The 18,138-nt window shown below is 34.0% G+C and overlaps 1 protein-coding gene across 1 annotated transcript in view; it reads left to right on the forward strand.

Annotated features, from left to right (window-relative positions):
- Dcc (DCC netrin 1 receptor) overlaps positions 1-18,138 on the forward strand; it is a 189,181-nt gene that overhangs the window by 75,062 nt on the left and 95,981 nt on the right. Inside the window, exons 7-10 of the mRNA XM_028774187.1 lie at positions 779-917; positions 4,904-5,011; positions 8,372-8,566; positions 13,636-13,668. Of these exons, the coding sequence (XP_028630020.1) occupies positions 779-917; positions 4,904-5,011; positions 8,372-8,566; positions 13,636-13,668 (475 nt within the window). The remainder of the gene's footprint in view (positions 1-778; positions 918-4,903; positions 5,012-8,371; positions 8,567-13,635; positions 13,669-18,138) is intronic.

Consider the following 18,138-nt stretch of genomic DNA (forward strand, 5'->3'; position numbering starts at 1 on the left):
TTTATTATTCCTTTTGTTCTTGAGTAAGCAAGAAAGACACAATCTATTTATTTTGTACTATTGTAAATAAGCTTATTTATAATAAAAAGAATGGATTCAAAAGTACAACATTCTGCAATACAGTTATGTCCTTTAATATTCATCCAATATGCTTTTCTTTGCTGATCAATTGCTTTCATTTGCATACATGTTCTCTTATTTGTGAACCATCCATAAAGGAAGAGCACTATGCAACACAAAAACACTCTTGCTCTGCTTTCATTTAAGAGATCAATAGATGTTTGGAAGCACTAAATCTTGAAACTAAGTTTTTTTTTAAACATCATCATCACTATAATACTTATAAATAATTGCTTGTAGTGGGAAATGATGATGATCAATAGAGAATATGAAACACTAACTTAAAAAACAAAAACAAAACAAAAGTAACTGAAAGATTTCAATGATGAAGACATGAATTTACTTCAGGTCCCACAAGAAAAGTATTAAATGAAGTTGAAGGCACATTTTGTCCTCTGTCTCAGGTATGGGCAGGTTCAGGGAACTTACCTAACTGCCTTCCCCTTGGAACACTACACTGTTTTTAATCAGTAAAGTCTCAGAAGTACATCCCATAAGTGTATATTGGCTGACGGATAAGTAGGTTCAGTGCTTCTGCTAGTTTGAAGTGGATCTACTCTTGTCTGATTTATTTGCCAGTTGTTTTTCATGTCTTGAGTTACTGAATTCACAGATTTCATATTGTTTTCATTTCTTGGCTTGTTTCCGCTTTGTACAGTCAGAAGACACAACGTCTCTCAGCTACACAGCAACTGGCCTCAAGCCAAACACGATGTATGAGTTCTCAGTCATGGTGACCAAGAACAGAAGGTCAAGCACATGGAGCATGACTGCACATGCCACTACCTACGAAGCTGGTATGTGAAGAGACACTTGCCTCCAAGGTCCATGCTTGACCTAGGTATCAGTGTTCAGTAATTGGGTGGAAATTGAGGCATATAATTAGTATGGTTTCAAAAATGAACCTTGTCCTTTGTTAAATGTGTCATGTAGAATTCACAGCACTTCGGCGTCTTATAGTATTCTTTTACTCCCATAAAAGAGACAAGTTTTCAATAGATTCAATAGACTGGCTGGATGATTGATCAGTGGTTTTTCAGAATGAGTTCTTTAGAACATTAACTTGTACCTGAACATAAATTATCTTCACTGAGTTTAAGGGGTGGTCAGCAATCTAGCTAGTTAGTGAATGCTATCTATAACAAGGGTGGCTTTGAACAGTAGTCCTGATAGGTATTGGTTAATTTGAGACAAAGTAAAACATTACAATTTTGTCCTCCTGGATATTTATTCTAACTACAACAACTGAAATAGAAAGTAGTATTCAGGTGGCCTTTGTCATACTTTGGAAAGAGTGTAACATAATGGGAAACCTTTATGCACTTTGAGAGAGATCAAAAGTATGTACTCCTAGCCACTTAGTAACCTCTCCAGCCATAATAATAACCATTTTAATTAATTTCATATTTATAGCATGTTGGTGTGTGACATACACTACTGTTTTCAAATTTTAATATTATGCCAATAAAATTGTCAACTCAACAAAATTTCTGTTTTTCCACTGTAATTTGTCCCTTAGTGTTAAAACTATAAAGTTATTACAATTAATACCTTAATTTTTGGAGTTCTTTATTTTGTAGGTACTTCTGTCTATAAAAATCTTTCCAGATAGTCTCATTTTAACATCTTCTCTTTTAGTTCATTTATTATACATTATTAAGCTTTTCCTTATTAATTATGACTTGGATGCCAAAGTCTGCATTTTCTAAAAAAGTTAAGACCAGCCAAATGAGTTGCATACTACCAGGACCATAAAATATCACATCCCTCCTTCTTTTACTCCAAAAGTCATTGATGTAATCAAATATAAACTAGCAAAAATTACAAAAAAATAGAAAAAGCAACACCTGATATCATTTGACTGAAGGACTAGTCATCTCACATAAAAGCAAACAAATTCATCCATTTTACCACTCATAAACATAAGATGCACACCAGGATCTTGCTTGTAAAATGTACCCTGAATATTTCTAATCAACTACCTAGCCCAATAGAGACACCAGTGGTGAGTTCCAATGCAGACAAAAAAGATAATAAGTTTGAGACCTGTGGTTAGTAGAGACACTGATTGTCAACTCAGATAATGATCTGAACAAAAGTGTAAATAGCATGTGGAGGAGATCCCTGAGTGACATAAGAACGAAGAAAGAAGTAATTCGCAATGTCTGTAGATTCTGTAACTCTGAGGAGGAAATGAAGGGGATGGAGTAACTTGAGGTATTGTTTTAATTCTCTAATCAGATATAGACTCTACGACTTCACTGCCACAAACTGAAGTGGCTCACAATAAACATAAAGGTGACAGGGAAATTTTTAAATTAAAATATTTCATTCTGTTCAAATGGACAATCTTTTATTCTGATTTGTTTAATTAAAATAACAATATCAACAATGGTACAAAAGGAACCAGTCACAGCTATATACAATTATAGCTGCTATGATGTTATAATCTGGCATTCTGAAATAACATGTCTTCCTTTCATTTTTTCTATCAATTAATATTCAACTGTTCAAAAGATAAAAATTTTATAGTTATGTCAAAAGGTGGCAATAAAGCTAAAGGAAAGATGGTTCAAAGATCCTAAATTATAAATTTGTGTAGCTATGATTCCCATATGGCCCAGAGACAGTATTTTTTCCAAAAGAAAATCACATGTTTCTTGGAAAGGAAGAGGGACAGAAGAACATTGACAATCCCAATAATAAAGTCTGGTATAATTTCCATGTCTGCAATCTTCTAAGTCTGTCCATGCACAGAATGTAAAAACTGAAATCTACATATATATAATAGCCAAAGGTATGGGAAGGACTTGTTTTTCTTCTAAGACAAAGGATAAATGACAAGTTCATTTGTAACTTCCAGGCCCTGCCACAGATACTAGGTATAAAAGAAAAAGAGATTACAGCCTCTATATAAGGGAAAATTAAAATCATTTTGAAAATAGAAATATTAGAGAAACAATGAAGTAACCTAAGAAATGCAGCCACCAATTTTGGGATATATTGAAATTATAGGAGACATCACAAAATACAAATTTACTCTGGAAAAATAAGAGGAAGACTGACAAATATAGAAATGCCTACTCTTAGCTTGAGGGATCCATTAGGTACTCAAGTGGACGCTAGGAGCCATTAAGCCCATTTTCCCCACATATTTGGGGAAAATGTGCAGCTCATAGAGAAATTGTAAATACTTGAACTGCTAACTCTATTACCAAAATTTCTATTCATCACACACACAGCTATGATAAAGGCATATACACACCTGGAACAGATGTCATAGAAGATTGATATTTTTGAGTAACCACCTTCTAAATAAACATTAATTTGAATTTTAAGTCACAGAAGAAAGAATATTTGGAATATTTACTATCCCTTAATTTCCTTCATAATTTAAAATCTCGCTTATATGCTTTCTATAATAGCTAAATCAACTTCTGACTATATCTAATCTTTCTAATCATGAGATATAAAATATCATAAAAAATGCTTAAGAAAATTATCTTTTGTAAGATGCCATTGTATCCTATATTTTGCTATAAATCTATGCTCTTCTTCCAATAATGCCTCTTGACATGTTTTCTTCTTCTCCATTCCGTCCCTCCTTTTTTCTTCCTTCTTATTCTCTTCCTCTTCTCATTTTTAGGTCCACTGTCTTCAACATGATTCTTTGAAAATTTAAATATGTTAACAGCATTGTCAACATATCAAAATTAGCTTAACTTTGGATTAATTAGAGTTCTGTTGGCCTTTGAGGAAATAAATATGGCAGATAGGAATTATTTGCAGCTTTCCTACATGGTTCATATGTATAAATACATAGGAAGATACTCTGGTAGTGTCTTATAGCTAATATAATGAGGTACCTATCCTACACAACAACTAGGAAAACCAAGGAGAACAGAATGAAAATGAGTTCAAGTAGAGATCAAGTTCTATCTCTCTTATTCACTGAAAACCAGAAAATTCTTGTAGAAAACAGGGAGACTAGATACCTCCGAATCTGCCTGTGTCAAACTAATGATAAAAGAGGAGACTGACGGTAATGTAATTGAAGCATTGCTTGCTGCTTAGAAGAAAAACTGTCTTCAAATTGGATAAAAACAAAGCATCAGAAATATGGATGATGTTGGATTGGCTGGGCACATTTGGTCCTATTTTAAAATATATTTACATTTTACTTTGCACAACGTTTAAAAGAAACAGATCTAAAGTGGGCAGGGTCTCTTACTATCTTATTTTATGCCACACGGAAGCAAAAGAACTCTTATAGTACATCTCCTTTCTACTTTTGTTTTTTTTAATTTCTGTTCTCACTTAGAAAATATTTACAATATCATTTAAACTACAAGAAGATTTGACCTGTTTTATTTTTGTCTGTTTTTCTTTCCCTCTCTTGTTTTTCTTTTCATGGAATTCAATAGGTTTTTCTTTTCTTAAATTATAAACTACAATTGCAATAGTGTCCTTAATGGAAGGCATGCACTTTCTCAGTTCATTAAGCATACATTTTTGTACATACAAACATGAGTGTGAGCTCACTTAAAATCTCCTGTTGTGTTCTTCAGCTCAATGTTTCCTTTCTATACTCACACCTTAGGAAGACATTCGACTTCCATGGTAAGCCAACAATTCTACACCTTGACATGCATTATTCCAAGAGTTGTGACTAATTGTAAAAGGCAAAATAAACGTGATCCACGTAGTGATAGATCCTGATTGTTAGCATCATGACAAAGTGCCACAACCAATGACAAGACCCTGTCTCTGTCTCATCTCATAGCCCCAACTTCTGCACCCAAGGATTTGACAGTCATTACTCGAGAGGGGAAGCCTCGTGCTGTCATTGTGAGCTGGCAGCCTCCCTTGGAAGCCAATGGGAAGATCACTGGTAAGCATTCAGCTTTTTCTCCCAACCTTGCCCCATCTTGACCTTTGTTGCTTACAGTTGCTTACTTCACAGCTGCTCTTGCCTCTGTGTGGAGTGTTTATCTCAGCATCTTGGTTCATAACCTCATCTTCTCTGACTGGCTGTTCTTGTTCCCCACTGAGGGAATAGTTCTCCAAAGGGTTGATGCAGGTACACACATGTGCATATTCACATTCAGTTGCTGTGTAAACTATGTACATTTCAATCAGGATAAGCATTTTTTATTTTATCATATGGACCATTAAGACAACCATCTATGGAATGTTTGTGTATATACAAATGGCTAAAAGGAGTCAGGGTGGTTGAGAATTACAGAATATAAGGGGTTTCTAATGGCCTTATACTTTGTGTGCAACACATGAAGGAGGTTTGTCTTGGGTTTTTAACTTCTCATTTAGCTTTTAGTTTCATTCTTTAATAATAAAGTTTGGAAAATGATTAATATTGACTGGCAGAAATTGAACATAATGATTATTTCACAGTGACAGATTTTATTTTATCAAATATTGCTGATAACAAAAATACCTAATTAAAGCATTCATTAGAAGTCTATGATGTTAATTTAGTAATTTAAAAAAAACACAATGGAGTTCTATTAGACAGTTTGCCTTCTCTATTCAATTTACATTAATTTAGGATTTTAGTAGCTATCGTCATTGAATTAACTTATCATGAAAAATAATATACAACTCAAAATGTGCACATTATGGCCCCATGAAGTAGAACTGTTGGGTTAGCAATCTAAAAGGCTCTTGCCTGTCATCTACAAGTAAACACAAGAGATATATGGCAGTGCTACACACAACAGTGACTAAGTTCTTCTGTGATGCAGATAAACAAGGAACACACAGTTTCAGTTGGCAAACTCAGTTCCTATGCTATGCTGTGATATTTTTTCAAAATAAAAAGAAAATGTAATGCCTATAAATGTGATTGAAATTTAAATTAAAGTTTTGTTTTGCTTAGGAAAATGCTCTTAGTGTAATAGCAAACAGAATTTTCAAATGAGCTAATAAATATGAGGCAGAATATAAACATAAAATTCCTCCACTTGGAGCATATGTGTTCATTTGTCTGTGTGCCAGGCCTTTGAATACTCAGGCTGGTACATTTCAATTAATTTTTTTTAGTCTCCTTTCTTGGTGTTCTGGTCTACTTTCCTTGATTCCATTTAATACCTTCATAGGTTTTGATCTATTTATATTTTATTTAGTTATGAACAGTTATTTATAGAAATAAGTCAAAAACAGATATTTTAAGAAGAAAAAAATAGAAATTCTCTAAATAAAAACAAGGTGTGAGAGAAACTGTGTATTAAAGAACGAAATAATTTTCCACTTCTAAGCTCCTTACTCTGAACTCAAATAAATCTTTGACTTGTCAAAGTAAACAACAGAATGTGTTTTCAACTCTGAAAAAGAAAGCCTGAATGTTGCTTTTCCCATGCAAACATTAGAATTCTAGCCTACATTAAGAAATCTCCTCTTCTATTTAAACCTTACCCTCATGCTAGGTCCTGGAGATGGACTTGAATACATCTGTAGAGTAGGGTTCATCTTCCCAATGTGATCACTTTGGATGAGTTTGTTTTGTCTGTTTTACAATACACACACACACACACACACACACACATACACACACATGCACACACACACATGCACACACATACACACATAGTCAAAGTATCAGAAACCTATAAAGATGATCCATTTGTTAAAGTAAAATTGTGATGCACTGTATTGAATTCAGTAAGAAGGAAAGATAAGAAGCCTTGAGGGACTATCAAGAAGAGAAAAGAGACAAAGAAGTGTAATGGCTGTGAATATATATATGCAAGAAAATATTGTAACAAAACCATACATACACACACGAACCCAAGCACATACATGTAATTTTAATTTTTTTAAAAATAAAAGCAATTGTAAGTGTACGTGAAAGCCAAGCAATAGGCACCATGTTCCTGTGTACTACACTTCCACACATTGGTCCTTATTAACATTATATTACGTTATGTTGCATTATGTTATGTTATGCAAATTATTTTCAACCTACACAGATGCATTATAGTACATGCATATAAACAGGCATTCACACACAATTAATAAGTATAAAGATAAATATAGCAAAATGAGACAAAAGTATTTTTTAGTTTTTATTTCTGTTTTGCTTATCTTTTTATTTAAAAGTTTAGTTTTTCATACAATATATCCATCATATTCTTTCACCTTTTCCAACTTCTAGATGCTTCTGTCCGAGTTTGTGTGCTCTACTCCTCCCTCTCCCTCTTCCCTAACCTCTCCCCCCCCCCCCCCACTCTCCACATATGTAGTATTTGGATACTTCTGAGGAGAGGTGCAACTCAATCTGAGAACTCTAAATTAAACTTGGCAGATACACAACAGTTCAGGCGGAGGAAAGGGGGACTCAAAAGCACTTCAAAGGAAACACAGCATTTTAAGAGAGTGATACATAAAACTGTGAAAATCATTGATGCTTTTTAATAAGATATACCACCTAAGTTCAATAAGACAAATGTTCAGCTATACATATCACATAAGTCGAACCAGTTTGGAATATATATGTAAATTAGACAACCATAAGTTACTGTACTGTTCCTGTTATAGTAACACACTTCTTAAACATAGAACTAAAGCCCTCCAATGACAGGTACCAATATTTGAGATAACAACTATGCCATCTTCAGTTCAAGGATATGTATTTGCCTGCCTAAGGTAGAACAGAAGGTACAGTGCTAGAAAGCACAGTGTAGAGAATCTTACCCCAGTCTTTTTCCAGCTGGCTTCATTATTTGCAAAAGGAGCACCACCCAGGCCCTCTTAACTTCACAGGATCACTGCAACAATAAAATATGATACTCTAAATATTTGCAGCATTTTATGCTTTCCAACGTATCTTTATTATTTAAGCATGGCTAAAATAAATATTACCTTTTCCTTTATTGTACTTCCATAAATATTATACAAACATGTTATCTCAGTTTAACATTTTTCATAATATTAATATATTAGAGAAAACATAATCTAGATTTATAGGTAGCAAAAGCAGTAATTTTTAAATATGACAGATATGTTTTTTCTAATGGTCTACTCTATATTCTTATTTTGTGTGCTGAAACAATTGTTATCTAAATTTTACAATACTAAAAAAAGCCATTGCTAGCAAGAGTGAATGCTGTAGTTTATAGATTATAGACATATACTAATGATTATAAATTATAGTTGAGACATGTGTGTCTTTTAAAGGAGAACTACAACATGCATTCTGTATACCAAACAGAATCACATTTGTCTACTTATACAGCTTACATCTTGTTCTATACCTTGGATAAGAATATACCAATCGATGATTGGATTATGGAAACTATCAGTGGTGACCGGCTTACCCATCAGATCATGGATCTCAGCCTTGACACTATGTATTACTTTCGAATTCAAGCTCGGAATGCGAAAGGAGTTGGGCCCCTCTCTGATCCCATCCTCTTCAGGACTTTGAAAGGTTTGAACTACGTCCCATCATCTACTTTCTCTTTGTGGATGGTCATAGAATAACTCTACAGTCGCTGTTAGAAGAAAAACCCTAGACCTTTTTAATGTTTGGTCAAAAATGCCTGTAATGGGCATTCCAAACAAATTAAAATGTTGCTTTTTTACTCAAAGTTAATATGTCAAGCAAGAGTTATTGATTTTTATCACATTCTTATGCCATCACACCAGGCAGACATAATTATTTTGATTGTCTATATATAGCTCTCTGGTATTTATACTGATTTCATGTATACTAATTTTATTTTATATACAATGAATTCTTTTAAACTTTATAAGGGAATAACATGTAGATGAATTGAGTTATGTATATGGCCTAAAATTGCTAACTTTACTTCCTTTCAATAATGATCAAGGTTCTGTATTAAAAGGAAGTTTTAATAAGGTAAGCAAACAATTTTCAAAAAAAGTAGTTGTGGTTAGTATATTGAGAACACACAAACAAAAATGGAAAAAAATTTAATATGATGATTCATTGAAAGTCCACAATCTTGTAAATATACATATACACGTATATGTATGTGTACATATACGTGTATGTGTATATGTATATGCAATTTGAAGATAGTGTCTGTATAGAAAATACTGAGTTCAAATACTGATTATTTAAAACATCCTTACATTTTTAGAGTCCAATAATATTTTTCTACAAGATAAAATGATTGTAAGAGTCTCAATTAATGATGGAAAAGGAATTTGCATATCCCATAGCTGATATTTACATATGTATTTTACTGTACAGTGATCACTGTTTTATATGAAGGTAGTTACCTTGGGTATTACATCTGTAACTATATTATGGATATTTGATTTCAGAAAAATTAATACATGGTGGAAAATAATTGAGACATTAGAGAAAACTTCATGATGGACATTTCTACTGACTTCTTTGCTGTACTTAAATGAGAATCTTAGAAAAATTGTGTAATCTGTTCATGCATTAGGAAGATATGCTAATACATAGTGGACTGTTGAATTCTCATGGGTAAGCTGTTCAAAAGCTAGATTTTGTTAGAAGCTTACCTGAAATTTTGCCAAAAAGACACAAGCAAGCATTCATCCTAAGCTTGCATGACAGTTCCTCATGTCACACTAGTAGTTAGGAGGGAGGTGAGGTAGAAATAAGTTAGTTTTTGCCCAGGTTTTTAGGACATCAAGTCTAATACAGGTTTTGCTTCATGAGCAATTGAAAAGCAGCCAGTAGTTCATTTGCTAGAAGCATAGAATATAACTAGATAATGTTTGCAAATGCCTAAATTTTATCTACAGGCATATGCCAAATTAATTTCATGCTCATGATGTGTGTAAGCCAAGAGATGCCAGCGAAGGTTTACAGTGATTTAAGGAATCTGAATGTTTATATGGTAGATTGATGAGCAAAATATACTGGCCCAGGCTGAGAGCCATCATGTAGTTTATTTAATGAAGTTAATATTTCATTTGTTACTGTTTACTTCAACCTCTCTAAAATCATCTGCAGTCATTTTTCTAAACTGTTGACAAGTTCCAAATTTTCTTTTATATTTGTCTACAATATAATTATGAAGTGTTAGATCTAATACATTGATTTGATATTGTCCTTAATCATTTTGTGAAAAAAGTTTTGTCACACTGTAAAATGACTTTTTTCATGTCTGGCAAATTTTAAATTACTTACAAAAAAACCTGATACTGCCTATATTTATTAAAGTTAAGCAAAAATGTATTTTCTATGTCATTTTAAATGACAAGTGTTTTAAGACCAATCAATTATACATCGTAAAATATTTGATGTCTCAGTGAACCACAGCTACATCAAAAACAGAACTCATGGAATTTCTCTGACTGAAGATTTTCAGTATCCAAGGCTGCTTAAGAGCATAAGGCACTATATGAGCTTATTTGACAGACAGAAAGGTTTAAGATGTTTTCCTGAAGCTGAGGAAGGTCCCTGTAGTCTATTAGCTAATGGGTAAATATTTCACTGCAAATCACACCACAGGCAGGTGTCTGCAAGCCTCATTCTTTTTTATTCAGGCTTTGGCAAAGTAGTAGCATTTTGTACTTGAGATTTGAGTTTGTCTTTTGCTATTAGCAACCAGCCAGAGGGGGTTAGGAAACTTGATAAGTAATTACTGATGAATTAAAGAACATTTATAATAAAGAAGCGTATACACATATGTATATAATGTCTAATTATTTATCTGAAATTTTAATTAAAATGTTTCACTTTATTTCATGACCATATAGGAATTTGCATATTTACACCTACCTTCCCCATATTCTTCACAGAGTGCTATTTAGAAAGTCTCACATTGTTAAAGCACAGCAAATTTATGTTTCTGTGTATATTACAAACAGTGAAATTTGCAGCAGGCTCATCTATTTATATTAAGGTTGTTTAAAGAAATAAAACTAAAAGAGTATATTATATACAATAACATATATAATACTTCTCACCTATAGTATAATATGTGCTGACTACATGAGACCATATATCTATAAATCATATATCTATAAATATCTATATCTATATGAACGGCTTACAAGTAATGGCACAACTATTTCATCAATGGCTGTCTCCTGATGGAAAAATCCAATAATCCAGTAGTTGTTCAGTCTACAAGAATAGAAGTCTCAGATGGTCTTCAGTATATGCCAGCAGAATCCTGAAGAAGGGGGTTCTAATTCCAGTGAAGGAATAGTGAGGGAAAACAGGCCAAGAGCAAGAAGTTCCCTCTTTCCTATTTTTTAAATACAGGCTGTATATGGTAGCTCTGGCCCAGATTTAACCTGGAACTTCCCACCTCAAAAGAATTAGATTTAGGGTGGGTTTTTCCACCTCAAAAAATTCAGTCAAGAAAAAAACCTCTCACAGGTGTGCCTAGCCACTTGGGTTTTACTTAGTTCCAAATATAATCAAGCTGACAACTGAGAATAGCCATCACACCTGTGATATACACTAGACACCAAAGGTGCTCACAAGATGTATACCACAGAAATTTTCTATAGATGGAGAAGGTTATTTCCTATGCCCAGAGGAGCAGAGTACTCACTAATGAATTCCCAATTAAGTATAATATATTCTCTGGGCATCCTTAATTGGTATTTATAAATATGCCTCTCCTCCACCCAGAAATAAAATACACTGAAACCTTTGGAAGAATGGCTTAGAGTTCATATATTTGACAAAACACATGGAAGTTTTGTTCACTTGACATGAACAATTACAAATTCAAATCACAGACCACAAGTATGTGATTAAAAGTAACACTTAGATTCCATTTGGTCTCTTCCATTTGTTGAAAGATAATGTTTATTAACATTTTCTTTTGAGACAAGGTCTGGCTATGTAGACTATGCTGGTCTGAAAGCAAATATGTAGTTTAGGATAGCATTGATGGTAGAGATCTTCTAGCCTCTATTTCCTCAGTGGTGGTCACATGCCACCACAGCCAAACAGTAAACATTTTTTAAGACTGGAAAATTTTCACACTATCAAGTGTAACTTTAGTATCAGAAAAGCAAATCTGGAGATAGTATACTTATCATGCACATACAAAAATACCTATGACTTCAGACAGTGAAATCAATACAATTAACAATAAAGGAACAGTTACAGGATGAACAGGAAATGAATTTGGCTTTATTCTTTTGGTGCATTTTGTTTTTCTGTTCCTCTGTTTCATTAACTCACACAGTCTCATCAAACACACCTCTCCACCAGATGTAAAATGCCGATTTGAACAGCTTTATGAGTGTGTCCTGCTCTGTGTGGTCCCAAACATACAGACTTCCCAGGTTGTAGTATTCTGCCTCCTTATTGCTGGAAGCCTGGCACAGTGTATTTCTTCACAGACTACAGACCTTTGTTTAAAATTGTACTCATTCGCCCCTGAATAAGATGGCTTAAGCTTTTACCTCAGCACTCAGGAGCAGAGACAGATATCTGTGATCCAGGAAAGACTTTGTCTCAAAAAAAAAAAAAAACCAATAACAAACAAAACAAACAAATGAAAAACAAAACCCTTTGATTCGCTGTACAGACTACATGTAATGAATCCAATGAAAGATCAAACAAAACACAAGCCAATAGCCAACCCTCAATATTTGCTATAGGTTATTTATTTTTCAAACAACGGTAATTGATTTGCAGCAAGAGTGGTACACAGAATGAATGGATGTCTATGTTGTACATTACTGCATATCTGTAATGCTGTAAATTTCAATGAGGTTTATACAAGAAGCAAGTGAACTTTTGCATACAAGTTAAATAGGCCCTAAGCCCACAAAATTCAAAGAAATTCATGTATGCATAAATTAATTATAATTGATGAAAACTTACAAAGGAGTAGATTGGCCAAAAATTCCTTAAGACTGCTATGAGAACTGCGATAGGATTAATTTAGTTTTTATTGTCATTTGTTCAAGGAAATGAAGTCAAATGAAGTCAAATTTTAAGAATGCTGGAGATGACTTTTCATTTATATAAGAAGTTGTGACCACTGATTATTCATAACTCTTCTGCATTTGTGAACAAATCAAGAGCCAACCTCATCAAGTCTCAGATCTCATATTACAGTCATCCCTCTTATAATATAATACTAGTTTGCCTGGTTCATTAGGAATTGTCTACATTTATAGTCTAAGTTATTTTCTATATATATACATATATATGTATACCTTTAAAGTATAAATTATATATATTATAGTGTGTGTGTGTGTGCGTGTGTGTGTGTGCGTGTGTGTGTGCAGCTCCTATAACTTACTTAGAATAAACATAAATTGCTAGCACTATCCATTCTTTTTATTATCAATTCCATTTTAATGAAAATTACAAAATGAGTTTATGTTTAGAAAAAACATGACAACTACATTTTAGAACATATTAACTCAGCAAAACCCATTAATTTCAGGGGTTCACTAACTCTGATTGATTATCCAAAAAAATTATGACAAAGTTTTGGACATGACAAGCCAGATATCTTATAAGAAATTCTAAATGGTAATAATATAATTTATTTATTTTTTTCTCTCTTACAGTGGAACACCCTGACAAAATGGCTAATGACCAAGGTATGGTGGCGTGTCTATTGTTGTTTTCTTCTTTCCAGCAGGTGTAGCTATTGAAAATGTCAATCATTATTTTGTATTCTTCCTTTCACCTGGGCCATACACCTGATGGAGTCGACATTGGCGTGATTAATCTTGTTAATGAAGTTCTGCTTGGCTGAGGCTGTGGGTCTGATAGGGAAGATGTAAATTTTCTTGAGAGGAAATTGTTTTGTCTCTATTCTGAAGGACCAATTAAAATGTCAAGCTTCTTTGTATGAAATAAATTTTTAGTCTCTGTCTGCACTTCTGAATAATTCACATTAAGTATAATTAAGCTCAGCATAATTTTCAAGCTGCTTTTGCACCCTTTCCTGAGCTGTGGATTAAAGTTCTGTCGTGCTACATAAATCATGTGTGCTTCTCCTCTGCAGAGAGATTCTTATAATAAATAAAAACAAAGTTGACTTAACTTTTTAGGGTATTATCACTGTTTATTGGAAGGCTAGAGTCTTTCAGCTCATGGATTAGAGATCAGATGATGATAGAATTTAAAATATTTTAAAATCAATCTCTCTCTCTCTCTCTCTCTCTCTCTCTCTCTCTCTCTCTCTCTGCTGATTGAAGCCAAGCAATGGCTTTGCACAATGAAAAATGGAGATAAACACAAATTATCCTTCAAAAGTAGGGAAGAATTTCCTATTAACATAATTTGTAGACTGACTGATAAATTCGTATCACATTATCTTTACACCAAAGACAGTTGATAGGATTCCAAGCAAGAAGAGGAGAGTTGATGAGTTTCATGGGGCGGGGGTGGGGTTCCATTTTTGCTAGGAGCTTGGGAGTCCTTGAAACTGTTTATGTCCCTGCTGTGCTTTCGGGGTCTACAGCAATTTGTCCCTTTCCTTGCACATCAGAATGGACCATCGGCATAGCCAACCCACTCTGAGGCACCCAAGCAACAAGTTGTGACATTAAGGGAAAATGCTCTTCCTGAGGCAGTTCTGCTTAACAGACGGGATCATCTGTGTGTTACTCTTACTAATGGCGGAAGACCCCCACCATGAGAATTGTTTTTCCCCCATAGATCCTAGTTTTTGTTTGTTTTGTTTGTCTGGGTTCTCGTGCAACATTTCTATTCAATAGTACGTGACCATAATTTCATATAGAATAATAGAAGGGATAGTCTAGAAATTTCTACCCAAAGTCTAGATTTCCATAATGAGTGTAACTATTCTTCATTGTTTACATTGGGGGGATTAGAATTTTTATGAGCCATATCTACTAGAGATGAACTGCTTTAATTATATGCAGGGTGATAATGTCACTTAGCATATTTATTCCTAAGTAAATGAAATACTAAAGCTGGAAAAGTACAAACCCAAAACAATTAGTTAGAGGCTCTCTAATTATTTTAGTTATAGGATAATTAAAATTGCCTCACATAATGTTCTTGACTGAAGAAAATTTGGAACTCCCATAGAACCCATAGATCAAGAGCTCTTAAATTTTATTTGTATTTGGACTATATATTTCATATATACATCATATATATATATATATATATATATATATATATATATATATATACATTTGTTCTTATTTCATATATATTCATTATATATATATTATATATTCATATAATGACATAAAAAATTCATAGAAATTTATTGAAGAATTTGATTAGCTGTTACGTTAGACACTTACATGATATGGCATCCCAAAACCCAAATCTTCTTAGAGTCTAATTTACTTGGTTTTGTAATTAGTTTTTAGTTGACTTTTTTGTTTGATGTTGTTACATAATTTTTTTATTTATTGTGCTGGGGATCAATTCTAGGATCATAAATGCTAAGGACATGACTATCCACTGAAGTACACACCTAACTAATATTTTTCTTCCTATTATGTTAAGCAATCTGACACATATTTTGTTATTTAAATAAATAATGATCCCCCACCTTTCAGCCCAGATTGCCTCTATTTACTTTAGTCTTGTTCAGATATTCTCAAATCAGTGAGGTCAGGTCAGTAGCTAGAAGTAAAGGGAACCCCAGTTTTATTATCCCGGTCGAGTCCGTAGATATACTTATTATGTGTTTTTACCCATTACATAGTACTTAGAAATATCCTTCCACATAGACTACTTGATGCCTATTTCAAACACAGTCAAGTTGAAAAGCTCAACATTTTATATCACTTTCATTCATTAAACTGAAAGGTCTGGTGGAGTGAAGTTAGTGATGATATCTCCAGAGTCTTACAAAGACAGCACAAAAAGCATGCGGGCCACCAAAAGCTTGTTATAAACAACAACATCAGTCACTTGTGTTGATGAATAAGCACTTTAGAAATATTACAGTTTACACAGCATCAAGCCTGATGGATGTAATGATAGAAGGTGGTCTAAATGCACCCATTCTTGGCAGTGAGCAAATAAGTTGAGTAGTTGTCATCTTACTCACTGATAGACTTCTGTCCCTCTGTTAAATGTGTAAGAGGAACTCAATTTTTGATGATATAAAATACTAGAAGTTAACATTCTTGCATGGAGTTTGGAGGGGCTTATACCTTCTCCCAAATGAGGAGCTACAGGTGGCTGTTAGAGAGCAAAGAGTCTGTTCTGTTTAAGAGTGTGGCCTCTGGTAAGGGAACCACACTGCAGTGGATGGTACCATACTCATGAGTATATGGGCAGCACAAATTGTTAAGTTGGTGGGCTATTTAAAAAGAAAAAAACCAAACATTGACTGTGGTGGAGCAGTGGACGTTGGTCTGGAGCGGTTAGGGAGAGAAGGAGGTAAGTAGGATAAAATACATATTGAATTATCGAAAACATCTCACTCTTAGAGAAGATCAGGTAGTTTAAATTGGGGTTACCCTAGCAATATGAGTTCTAAATACAGAAGAAGGAAATTGAATTGTTAAAAAAAAAAGAAAACAAAAAAGTTTTAATTGTTGTTAAAAATACTTTGGAAATTTCTTGTTACAGTTACTTGTTCTTGAAACCTAAGACCTGTTATGAAGAACATAAGGAAAAAAAAAAGGAGTTTTCAGATAATAAGAATGAGTTTCCTGGGGGGAGGGGAGTAGCTTTCTTCAAAGTAATAGTGAGAGTTGGGCGTAATAGTAAGAGTTGTATGAAGATTATAAAGAGCATAGAATTCTCAACCCTTGTGTATCAATAGATTTCATCCAGTGTTTTCTTCAATTTAATCTTGATCTGCTTTGTAATTCCCTTCTGAACTCCTCCCTTGATTCATTTCCTAGTTATTTCCAGGGATTTTCTATGTTCAAGTGACCAATGTGTTTGGCAGTGATTCTGAGGTTTTAGTGAATTGAGTTTCATGGAGAGAGAAAGGGAGGTAGTCACAGAGACTCCATGAAGTGTGTGCCAGAGATAGACAAGAGCCATATCACATCTCTCTACGTGGGTGTGTGGAATGCTTAATTAAACTCCATGAAGCCTTTCCAACAGGCACAATTTTAAGAATGGATGGTTGATTCATCTAATTCTTGTAACACTGCCGAGACTGATACTATTATTATCTCCATTTGTGCAATAAATAATCTGATGCTTAGAACGATACTAAATAATTTGCCTGTAGAAACACAGCTACTGAGTAGCAAGGCCAAGTTGTAAACCCACAAAAATAATGCTTTGTAAGCCCTGTTTTTAAACCAGAATCCAAAGAAAGAATGTACTTTCTTCCTGTTTGCATGCAGGACACATAAACATATAGATCTGCAAAGTCATAGCATCCAAACTTTTACTGTGCTGGTGTTTCTCTAACATGGACCTTTCTTTTTATATATCCATGAGTATTCTTAGGAACAAAGCAAATGACTGTCCAACTAATAATCTTGTTAGTGAAACACTGGGATTATGCTAATTCTACTACCTAGATTATCTTGCACTGCCAACATCAAACATTGAATAAATTAAACTGCAAAAATATGTGTTCCTTATTGAGGTAGAAACCCCAGGAGAGGGTCTAGAACACCTGAGTCCTGCCAGTGTTCATCTTCCCTGCTTTCTAATTGGTGTTTCCTCATTGTGACTTCACTTGGGAGAAAACACCTGCCTAAGGTTTCTTCTGAAAACTGGCATCAATAGTACTGGGCCAAATCTCTCCACTTACGACTTTACCGAACTTCATTTCCAACTATACCTGAATGTAGTTGCAGTCTGTACCAGATTATCAACTTATGAAAGAAATTTCTACTTGAATATGTGTATTAGGCTTTGTATTGAAAAATTGCTTCATCTCCATTTGGACACAGGCAGTCTGAAGCTTATTTATATGTTGGAAAATAACTCTGAGGTTGTAGTGAGTTAAGTTTCTTGTAGAGAGGATGGAAAGCAGTGGCACAGACCATGTGAAGTATGTGCAGAGGAGAGAGAGGAGCCATACTGGAGCGCTTTCTATTTCTCTCTCTCTCTCTCTCTCTCTCTCTCTCTCTCTCTCTCTCTCTCTCTCTCTCTCTCTC

This window comes from Grammomys surdaster, unplaced genomic scaffold (genome assembly GCF_004785775.1).
Source record: "Grammomys surdaster isolate TR1022 unplaced genomic scaffold, NIH_TR_1.0 239, whole genome shotgun sequence".
Taxonomy (NCBI): domain Eukaryota; kingdom Metazoa; phylum Chordata; class Mammalia; order Rodentia; family Muridae; genus Grammomys; species Grammomys surdaster.